The 10,857-nt window shown below is 39.1% G+C and overlaps 1 protein-coding gene across 1 annotated transcript; it reads right to left on the bottom strand.

Moving 5' to 3' along the window:
* Nucleotides 1–5,144: 5,144 nt before the first annotated feature.
* Nucleotides 5,145–6,101, bottom strand: LOC143803775 (olfactory receptor 2AP1-like). The gene has a single exon (XM_077281543.1). It carries the CDS (start codon nt 6,099–6,101, stop codon nt 5,145–5,147), a length of 957 nt encoding a protein of 318 aa, XP_077137658.1.
* Nucleotides 6,102–10,857: the final 4,756 nt, after the last annotated feature.

Raw genomic sequence — 10,857 nt, 5'->3', positions numbered from 1 at the left:
TAATGTAAAGGCAATCATTTACCCGAACTGTGCTCGAATTTTGCCAAATTTGAGGGTAAATGCTCAGGAATCCGAACACGAATCCGAATGAGCTATGTTCGTGTCAAATTTGAGATTGGCTAATGTTTTCTGAACAAGTTCATTCTACTCTAGTTATATAACAACGAAATGTACTCCAGACCATGGAGTAGTCTACAGGTGATCAATATAATACTGATAAGTTTTGAACAAGTTTTTTAAGGGTTATATACCAACGAAATGTACTCCAGACCATGGATTAGTCTATAGTTGAGCAATATAATACCTATAAATTTTGAAGAAGTTTTTTGAGGTTTACAATGGGAGAAATAAGTATTTGATCCCTTGCTGATTTTGTAAGTTCAAATACTGCTGCTCATAGTCACCTTTATAAAAGACTCCTGTCAACAGAATTAATCAGTCAGACGCTAACCTCTACAACATGGGCAAGACCAAAGAGCTTTATAAGGATGTCAGGGACAAGATCATAGACCTGCATAAAGATGGCATGAGCTACAAAACCATAAGTAAGACGCTGGGTGAGAAGGAGACAACTGTTGGTGCAATAAGAAGAAAATGGAAGAAATACAAAATGACTGTCAATCGACATCGATTTGGGGCACCATGCAAAATCTCACCTTGTGGGGTATCTGTAATCATGAGGAAGGTGAGAAATCAGCCTAAAACTACACAGGGGAACTTATTAATGATTTCAAGGTAGCTGGGATCACAGTCACCAAGAAAACCATTGGTAACACATTACGCCGTAAAGGTTTAAAATCCTGCAGTGCCCGCAAGGTCCCCATGCTCAAGAAGGCACATGTGCAGGCTAGTCTGAAGTTTGCCAATGAACACCTGAATGTGAGGGATTGGGAGAAAGTGCTGTGGTCAGATGAGACAAAAATTGAGCTCTTTGGCATTAACTCAACCCGCCGTGTGAGGAGGAAGAGAAATGCTGCCTATGACCCAAAGAACACCGTCCCCACTGTCAGTCATGGAGGTGGAAACATTATGTTTTGGGGGTATTTCTTTGATAAAGGAACAAGACTACTTCACCACATCAATGGGAGAATGGATGGAGCCATGTACCGTAAAATCCTGAGTGACAAGCTCCTTCCCTCCGCCAGGACATTAAAAATCGGTCGTGGCTGGGTCGTCCAGCAAGACAATGACTCAAAACATATAGCCAAGACAACAAAGGAGTGGCTCAAAAAGGAGCACATTAAGGTCATGGAGTGGCCTAGCTAGTCTCCAGACCTTAATCCTAAAGAAAACTTATGGCGGGAGTTGAAGTTCCAAGTTGCCAAGCGACAGCCTCATAATCTTAATGATTTAGAGATGATCTGAAAAGAGGAGTGGACCAAAATTCCCCCTGACATGTGGCCATATCTTATCATCATCAACAAAAAAGTCTGACTGCAGTCTTTGCCAAGAAGGGTTTTGCCACCAAGTAGTAAGTCTTGTTTGCCAGAGATATCAAATACTTATTTCTCACTGTAAAATGCAAGTATATTTATATAATTTATACAATGTGATTTTCTGGATTTTATTTTTGATATTCTATCTCTCAATGTTAAAATTATCTTACCCTTAAAATTATAGGCTGTCCGTGTCTTTGTCAAAAATATTAAGTTGCACCATGTATTGCTAAGAATCATAACTCTAGAACATTGGAACTGCATTACTGCCATAGAAAATAAGAAAACGCTACATTATGTACATATGAAATATTGGAATAATGAAACTGCAATATTGGTATAAAAATTACAGTAAAAAGGAAGATATTTAGCTTATAGATTTGCCAGTATATGTGAGCCCAACACCTTGGTGCACTACCTTTATATCAGTCAGAGTCAGACATGACCCATACATTGTTCATCCCTGGAACACCTCCACATATTGGTACCATCCAATCAGGTCACAGTCTTTTGAGTTCACTAGAAACATGCACATGGCTGCTGATGTCAATTCTCTCCTGAAGGTGGCGCTCTTAGATCGAGAATGGATAAGATAATCAAGGGTCACATGAGAATGCAGAGGTCTTCAGCTTCCTACAGATGGTGTCCTTGTATATTTAGCCAAATCCTGGTATCAAACAAGCCTGAGGACAAGTTCAAATTCCATTTAGGCTGGAGGGAAGATGTCCATCAAGAACAATGGTTTGTAATCAAAACACCACAGGGATTATACAGTATGTACCTTCCAAAAGGCCAGACAAGATGTCCATCTGGAATGTAGGTGCTTTCTATTAACCGAACAAAAGGCACCACAACACAGGACACACAATGCTTTCCTGCCTAACAGGTTTTGTATCCCCCACACTTACAGCTCATTGTCTCTTTGATGTACAGTAGGCCTTTGGTGTTATCCAGTTTATGGATTCAATTATGAGTTCAGTTTTCTTATGATATATACTGTACATTGTCCATGATGGCTTCCAACATTGTTTAAGGAATATATATTTCTATTATGGTCAAGTTTATAAATATATAAGAAACAATATTATGGGAGAATTGCCTAAGGGTCAAAAAGACACCAGGTCCCAATTAATCAAGACCAGTGTTTTTCAGACCATTCTTGATGAGGGGGCTTGGTGAAATGTGAGATTGGGTTTGCCTTCCTACAAATCTTACTGCAGTCAGAGATGATAATTTGAGGAGCGAGGGTCTTGAAGCTTCATTCCTGCCCCATCTCTACCCATTTTGTTATGGCTTAGTGGAAACACCAAAAGTCGTAACAATTTTTGCGCAGTCTTGCATTGCACAAAAATTTTGTGACTTTTCAAAGCTTTTTACACTTTTTTTGGCAAAAAGGTTTAATGAATTGGGGCCTTAGTAAATAATAGTCAAAAATATCAAGACTGGGATCTAGGTTCAAGAAAATTGTACAGGATCACAAGAGACGTGATTGATTACATTAGATTTGATGCAATTAACGATCTCAAGGCGCCACTTACCAGTCATAGCTTTGGACCATCAGATATAATGTAGCACTGATTAACCACCTAATATAATTCTTTTCAGATAAGCAGGAATTTATGAAGATTAGCTGTCGTAGAACAGTGTTCAACAATCTGCAGTATGCACACTTTAGGTGGTATGACCCCACAATCCCAGAAGGTGGACATTGTGGTTGAGAAACTAAAATTAACCTTGCTTTCCTTAGCATCTACCAATGGTTTATTCTTGGCTGCCAGGTTTATGGATGGGTGATGGGCCATCAATCTTTGACAGAAGTTCAAAATAAGTCTCGTCACCCTTCACCTACACTGCTACAGTCCTGCTGTGCATAGTGGGAGTAGGCCAGACTTAGAGAGGTGGTCGTCTAGCTGCAACACAGTAGACAGTGGAGAATTTACTGGTGCAAGCAAGACTGAGCAAAGGTGCTGAGGCATGAGCAGTCCTGCAGAAAGTAGAGAGCAGGGCCAGGAGGAGTATGAGTCGGTAACATTGCCATTTATACACCACACAGTGACCCACGCATGGTTTTTGATCTATGATCTTTATTTTTTTATAAAAACACCAGCATAGGGACAATATATGGTGTCTAATAACTACTAACATTAACATACAGGAAAGATATATATCTTGGTACCGTGTTAGCCAGTGGATAGAAAAATATTTAGAATTTGGAGTTCTCAGTGGTTAATACCTTTTAATGGCTAACTGAAAAGATGGTAACAAATTGTAAGCTTTTGAGACTACTCAGGTCCTTTCTTCAGGCTTAGACTAAGAAGTATCATTGTCAGAAGCTCCCTGTCCTCTCAAACAGCTGCAGGAACCCTTCTTTGCAACCAGAAAAATGTAAAACCTGTCCATTTATAATGACCACGGACAAGATAAAGATCCCAAATTCACATCAGGACTTCAAGATCTCAGGTACTTTCTGCTGCATCACATATAATGTGGTGTACCTAATTAGTTGTACCAAATGTCCAACTGGGGGTCTTTATGTAGGGGAGACATGGCAAAAACTGAGAACAAGGATGAACTCTCATCGCCACACAATAAGAGAAAGAAGAATGGATCTACCTGTGGCACTACATTTTTGTCTCTCTGATCACAGCATTATGGACATGAAAATACTTGTATTAAATGGTAACTTCAAATCTCAGAGAGACAGAAGAGTATGGGAATATAAGCTGATGATGCCCTTTGACATTCTCAGTGCAGGAATGAATGTGTCGCATGGATTTATGTCTTTTTACATCAATTAAGGAATTTGTTCCTCAGACCATGTTAGGGTATCATAACATAGAACCAGACTCCAATCAGAGGACAATAAAACATTCACACTCCTTATCTATGAACTGTTCCAATATTTATGGACATAACTGTTTATCACTCACATAATGGTAGTTCTACTTCACGTCACCTGTCTTATCTATGGCATTATTTCTGTGCTGTGCTGTGCATAAACAGTTAGCCATTAAAAGGTATCAACCACTGAGGACTCTCAATTCCAAATACTTAACATTAACATATAAATCCGTTCATAATCTGTCTGCTCCATATATCTCAGAACTAATCTCCCCATAGCTTTTGACACGTAATCTCTAATCCACTCTAGACCTTCCGCTCTCCTCTATACTCACACGTTCCTCACCAAATCTACTCCAAAACTTTTATCAAGTATCCACCCTCCAGAATTCTGAGCCCCAACACATCCGATTATTATCCAACACATTTAGAACTTTCAGACGAAACTTGAAAATGCATCTCTTCAATAAAGCTTACAGCCTGCAATAACCAACCTTACCACCACCTTTCTCCTTCCCCATTATTCTGTAGACTGCAAGCCCGCAAGGGCAGTGCCCTTTCCTTTCTCTATCAGTCTGTGACTGTCAGTTTGTTCACTGTAATTAATATTTTGTATGTAACCCCTTCTCATGTACTGTACATAAATATGGAATCAATGGTGTTGTAAAAATAAATCATAATAACTGGTGCCAATATAAGAAATCACATGGATACTGGTGAATGTTTTAACATTTTCTGAATAGCATTGACAGCAAAGACAATGTAATAATATATGACACAAAGAAAAAACTACTCCCCTGCTTGAGAGCATGGTACCTAATTTTGAAATTGTCCTATACAATTTTCCATGTGACAATTGAGCAGATCTCATGTAGACCTCCTGTAACTGTTAATATATCTAAATGTTCGTATCATGGCTGACTTAACATCTTTATTTTTTAAGCTGTAAATTAGAGGATTTAAGATAGGGATAGCAGCTGTGTTAAATAGAGAAAAGAACTTATTGGACTTTGAAGTATCTAATGATGTAGGTGTCAAATACTGGAACAAGAGGACCGAGTAAAGCAGAATGACCACCGTGAGGTGGGATGAGCAGGTGTAGAAGGCCTTCCGTCTACCAGTGCTGGACTGGATCTTCAGTATGGTGGAAATGATGAAGACATAAGATATGAACTTCAAAATAAATGGGGTTAAAGTAAGGAGGAGAAGACCTTCTGTCAAGATTAATATCTCAAGGGTTGAAGTATCACTGCAGGACAATATCATGAGAGGTACAAGATCACAGAAGAAGTGATTTATTACATTCGATTTATAACAGGTAATGCCCAAAAGCAAAATAATGTAGGGTATCACCTCTATCATGCCCAACAGCCAACAGCAAATTGCAAGAACAATGCAGAGACTGTGGTTCACGACCATGTGGTATCTCAAAGGATTACAAATAGCAACATAGCGATCGTAGCTCATAGCAGTTAGAAATAGGAACTCATCACATATCAGAAACCCAGAAAAGTACATCTGACAAATGCAACTCTCATAGGAGATCCTGTTATCCCCCGTTATAAAAATGATAAGGATATTATGAAGAGTCACGGTGGTGGAGAACATGTCTAATACAGACAAGTTGGCCAACAAGAAGTACATAGGCGTGTGAAGTTTAGTATCCAGGCAGACCAAGAACAGAATGATCATGTTACCACCAATGGTTAGGAGATAAATAAGAAGAACTAAAAAGAAGATTATTAACTGCAGCTCTGGAGAATCTGAAATGCCTTTAATAATGAAGAACATGACAAGAGTTTGATTTTTTTCTATAATTTCCATGTTGTTACCTATTGGAAAGATAAAAAAAAGTTATAAACAGAACATAATACATCACTAACATAATTTAAAATATTAAACAGGAAAGTCATACTTGTTAATGGAAAGGGTAATAATTACTTAACTTCTTGGGGATAGTTGAGGAGCAAAAGCTGCAACACTATTTTTAGTGTGTTTTTTTTCTGATATTGTGTTTGTATTATACTGTTTATGTTTGAATATAGTAGTAAAAGAAAAGTATAATAAAATTTGAAAAAAAAAGTAAGGTATTCTTCGAGAATGTTATAAAATGACTACCACCACATACTATCAAGCAGTATTTGTTTAGATGCTGACATTCAATGACTTTGAATCATATTCTATGCTATTTTTGGTTTATGCACACATCATGTGTAATCACATATTTCAAGCATGCTACCCATCCTCGTTCTGTGCCAGAATGGGCTGCAGCATAAAGAAGGGCTGCAGCATAAAAAGCACTGATCGATACATATGGGTTAACTGTCAGAGGAGCAGCATTGTGAATAAACTTACTTGATCTACTCACTCAGTCAAGGAGAAAAATAAAAATTTCCTCAGCTGAGCACAACAGGGTTATTTTCTCCAGCTTTAGTCCTGCTCTAGTCCTCAGTCAGTCTGTTTAGCTGCTGTAAACTGGAAGATTGACTCAGCAGAATGGATTTAAAAATGAGCACAGAGCAGGATGAACCTGGAGAAAGAATAATCAGTTGTGTTGAGGAGAAGGCAGTTACATCCCTGCTATGACATATTACTAGGACTGGTTGAAGCTTGAAATATGTGACTACTGAATTACAATAAAAATAAATAGAATAAGCCAACTTATTGCAGTTGCCTAGTTCCCCACCCCGAGCATGGGATGATCGTCGCTGCCACCGATGATAATCAGAAGATTGTAGAAATAATTCAGTCCGACAATATAAAATCTTTGGTTTTGATTATAAAATGAAAATATCTTCACATGCATCCTTAATCCATGGACAAGAACCTCAATGTGTTTCTGGTGCACTCAACTGCCTTACTCATGAACTACGGAATTACACTAAGCAATAGCACACAATATGCTGTTAAGTCTTTGGATGTCAACATATCGCCAAAAATTTCTTACTGGTAGACACCAGTGAAATTAAAATAAATGATTATTTTTTGTGTTGTATATGTAATAAAATAGCTATTGCCAATCTTAACCCAAAAAAGGGGGAAAGCAGATATGAAAGGTGGTGATTTCAACATTTACTGGCAGCTGTTGAGTTGAGGCCCTTTGCACTACTTATTACTTCTTAATCCCTGTAGTGAAGAAGTACCATCATACCTACCTTGTTTTTGTAAAAAAGTTTACACTTGGGAACATATCAATTAACCATGAAATAAAATATTTTAATTCAATCTCAAACATGTCCCGTAGAAGCGCCATATCAGGCGCGAAACTGCCGTCATCGGAACCTGCCGACTCTTTCCTTTGCACACCCCCGAGCCGTGAAGGTTTTATCTATGTTTGAATAAAGGATCAACCCATTTTAAAGGATCGGTGAGTGCTACCACTTTTTCTTCAACTATGGGTTGCATTTCTGTGACTTTGGGCAAAAGCACCCGAGATCCGAGGGCAAGCTTCTATTGAAACCAGGGGTGTTCGGTACCATAACTCAGTCAAACTGGCGGTGCTGTCTACTATTCCTTTTTGACAGTCAAACATGTCCCTTCTCATATTTTTTTAAATAAAATATCCTTAATTAAAAAATGGAACAGAAAAAAAAAAAATCTTCATCATGGACAGATCATTTCATGGGTATTAAATGATTAAATGGTTTCCTAAAACATATAAAAAACTAATTTCAAGGCAACCCCTCTCCATAAACAATATTAGAATATTTCAAAACTTCCTTTATTACTGTTACAAAATACAATAAAATGTTTAGTGATACTGTATACAATCAATAGAAACAGGAAAGAAAAATGATATAGACAAACAAATCCTACTCAAAATTGGATATAAGAACCAGTTCCAAAGATCTCTGGAACTATCTTTCAGATGTAAGGATCTATTATGTAGTAATTAATTACGGTAGCTAGGTGGATAATTCTCTTGAGTCGAAATCTTATTAATGAGATTTACCGACAACCTGTCAGTGATGGGAGTCATCATCTGTCTAATTGTGGTTTGAACAGAGTAATATATAGTGTTGATAATTGCCCTGGGAAGTTTCTCCAAGAACACAGATTAGACTTGTAATAATCCCTAGAGTCATTCTTGAAAAAATAAAAAATTTTAATTGTAAATGCACAAATAACTGCAAAAATGTCCCACAAATTGACATTGACATTGGTGAACTCAAAATCTAAAGTTCATTGGGTCTCTGGTATTTATACCATATGGCAACTGGGATGTTGGATCGGCGAGTTTGACGTTCCATAGAAGTTAAATGCTGACTACGTTCTCTAGTCAGAATGGGAAGGCCGCTGTAAGAGCTCAAAATTCAATGATAAAAACATGAAGTAATTTTCTGTGAAATAGTATTGATAGCCTGGAATAGGTTGGTCTTCAGTAGAGATGAGCAAATCTGCTGAGATTCAAATTCAGCTGACAATTTGTTTACTGCACCCCACAGCCAATTCTCACATCCACAACATACTTTTCGCTGGCACTAGTGATGGGCGAGCCCATGGGTGTTCAGTTTCGCGGGTCCGGCCGAACATCTAAAAACAGTTCTTTTCGGGTACCAGAACAGTACACAAACCTGAACCTGGACTCCATTCATATGAATGGGGGGCCCAGATATCCATTGTTTGCCACGCTGCCATGGATATTGGCCCACCGAGCCTAAAAATAGCAGCTCGCAGCCGCCCCAGAATATTCTCACGATGCTAACGGTGATCTCATTGAGGTCACTGCAGTACATTGTCCAGGCTCACAGTGAAGTGCTGGTGGGAATGCAGAATCAGTGACCTGTGATAACCTTGACAACATCACTGCTTGTCACTGAAGCTGCATTCGCAGTACCTCATTCTCTCATGATTTTCAGCCTGGACAGTTGCATCATGCCACCATTCAGGATGTAAACCACATAAACGCAGGGATGGATTATGGAGTGGGACAGTATTGCTAATCTTCACGTCCAACAGGTGAGGGATATGGTTCTTTATAATTTCTGTTTTTTTCACAAGGAACAAGGGCTTCAATAGAATGGGCGTAAAGTGAGTATAACTGTGCTTTTTTTATTTCAAATAAAGGAGTCTGTGTCTTTCAACTAAAGAATTTTACTCTGGCTGTGGCTTTATTGCAATCAAACTATAGGGTTAGTAATGGACAGTGGTCTTACAGAAGTCTTTCCATCAATAAGCACTGGGCTTACGGTCACTTGATAATACAAAGGTGACAACAACCCCACAAATATTACCCCACTTGCCACCGCCACGGGACTAGTGGGAATAGTGAGTCTAAGCACTAGATTTGGTGCATCTAATTGATGCGCCATTTCTGAGGAAGCTCATGACTCATGTTCTTAGCCTGGAAGGAGGGACAATTTCCTTGGCTATTAATATTAGTCCACAGCCGTCTGTTTAGCCTTTGCTGGTTTGAAATTATGGGAGGGCCGTATGTCATTTTTTTCTGGGGTCTTCCCATAAAGTAACCAGTAAAGGCTAACCAAACAGCTCTGAGATGATATTAATAGCCTGAGAACTTTTAGGGATATTGCCCTCCTTCACAGAATATTAACATCAGCACTCAGCCATTAGATTTCTCTCTGCTGCTTAGGAAAATTACAGGGGACCCCCACTCATTTTTTTTCTAATTTAATAACATTTTGAATTTAACAAGAACAGTAATGTCAATCATTACAATTGTTTCTCTGGCTTTGCAAGTGCCAGTGCCAGATTGGTGAGTCTGGCACTTGGAACTCCTACATTCAACAGTACGGCACTGGAGCTATCATAAGACCCAGTGGCTTGAACTCAGATGACTTTTCAGGTTACCAGAGTTCACAGCCACCGGGTCTCTTGGCAGCTGCAAGGGCCGGAAACCTCATGGGAAACTTTGAGGAACATTTTAAGGTTATTGGAGTTTCCAGCTGCTGGAACACCTGGAGGCTGTGAACTGTTGTGAACTCTGTTTTTGGGCTCCCTCTAGTGGTCACAAGTGGTACTGTGTAGTGTTGTCTTTCTGCAGGTTGGCAGCATCAGCTGGTTCGTTATCCTTGGTTGGTTTCCTATTTAGTTCACCTGGATACTCAGTTCCTTGCCTGCTCTCAATGTATTCAGTGCTCTTCAGATTCCTTGTGACTACCTTGCTCCCAGTCTCTCCAAGACAAGCTAAGTTTTTGTTTGATCATTTTTTGATTATCAGCATTTATTATGTTTTTAGTCCAGCTCGCTAAAATGTGATTTCCTCGCTTGCTGGTTGCTCTAGGGGACTGAGTTTCTCCCCCCCACACCGTTAGTTGGTGCGGGGGTTCTTGAAATCTCAGTGTGGATATTTTGTAAGGGTTTTTTACTGACCGCACAGACCCCTTTACTATTTTCTGCTATCTAGTATTAGTGGGCCTCATTTGCTAAATCTGTTTTCACCCCTGTGTATGTGCCTTCCTCTTACCTCACCGTTATTATATGTTGGGGGCTTCTATTTCTTTGGGGATTATTTCTCTGGAGGCAAGAGAGGTCTTTCTTTCTCTCTAGGGGTAGTTAGTTCCTCAGGCTGGCTCGAGACGTCTAGGATTTTTAGGCACGTTCACCGGCTACTTCTAGT

Source organism: Ranitomeya variabilis, chromosome 2, assembly GCF_051348905.1.
Source record: "Ranitomeya variabilis isolate aRanVar5 chromosome 2, aRanVar5.hap1, whole genome shotgun sequence".
Taxonomy (NCBI): Eukaryota; Metazoa; Chordata; class Amphibia; order Anura; family Dendrobatidae; genus Ranitomeya; species Ranitomeya variabilis.
Note: the sequence above shows the minus strand (reverse complement) of the source record. Positions and strands in the feature narration are given on the sequence as shown.

Coding starts and splice junctions, on each gene's coding strand:
- LOC143803775 (XM_077281543.1), bottom strand. CDS start 6,101: ATGGAAATTATAGAAAAAAATCAAACTCTTGTCATGTTCTTCATTATT.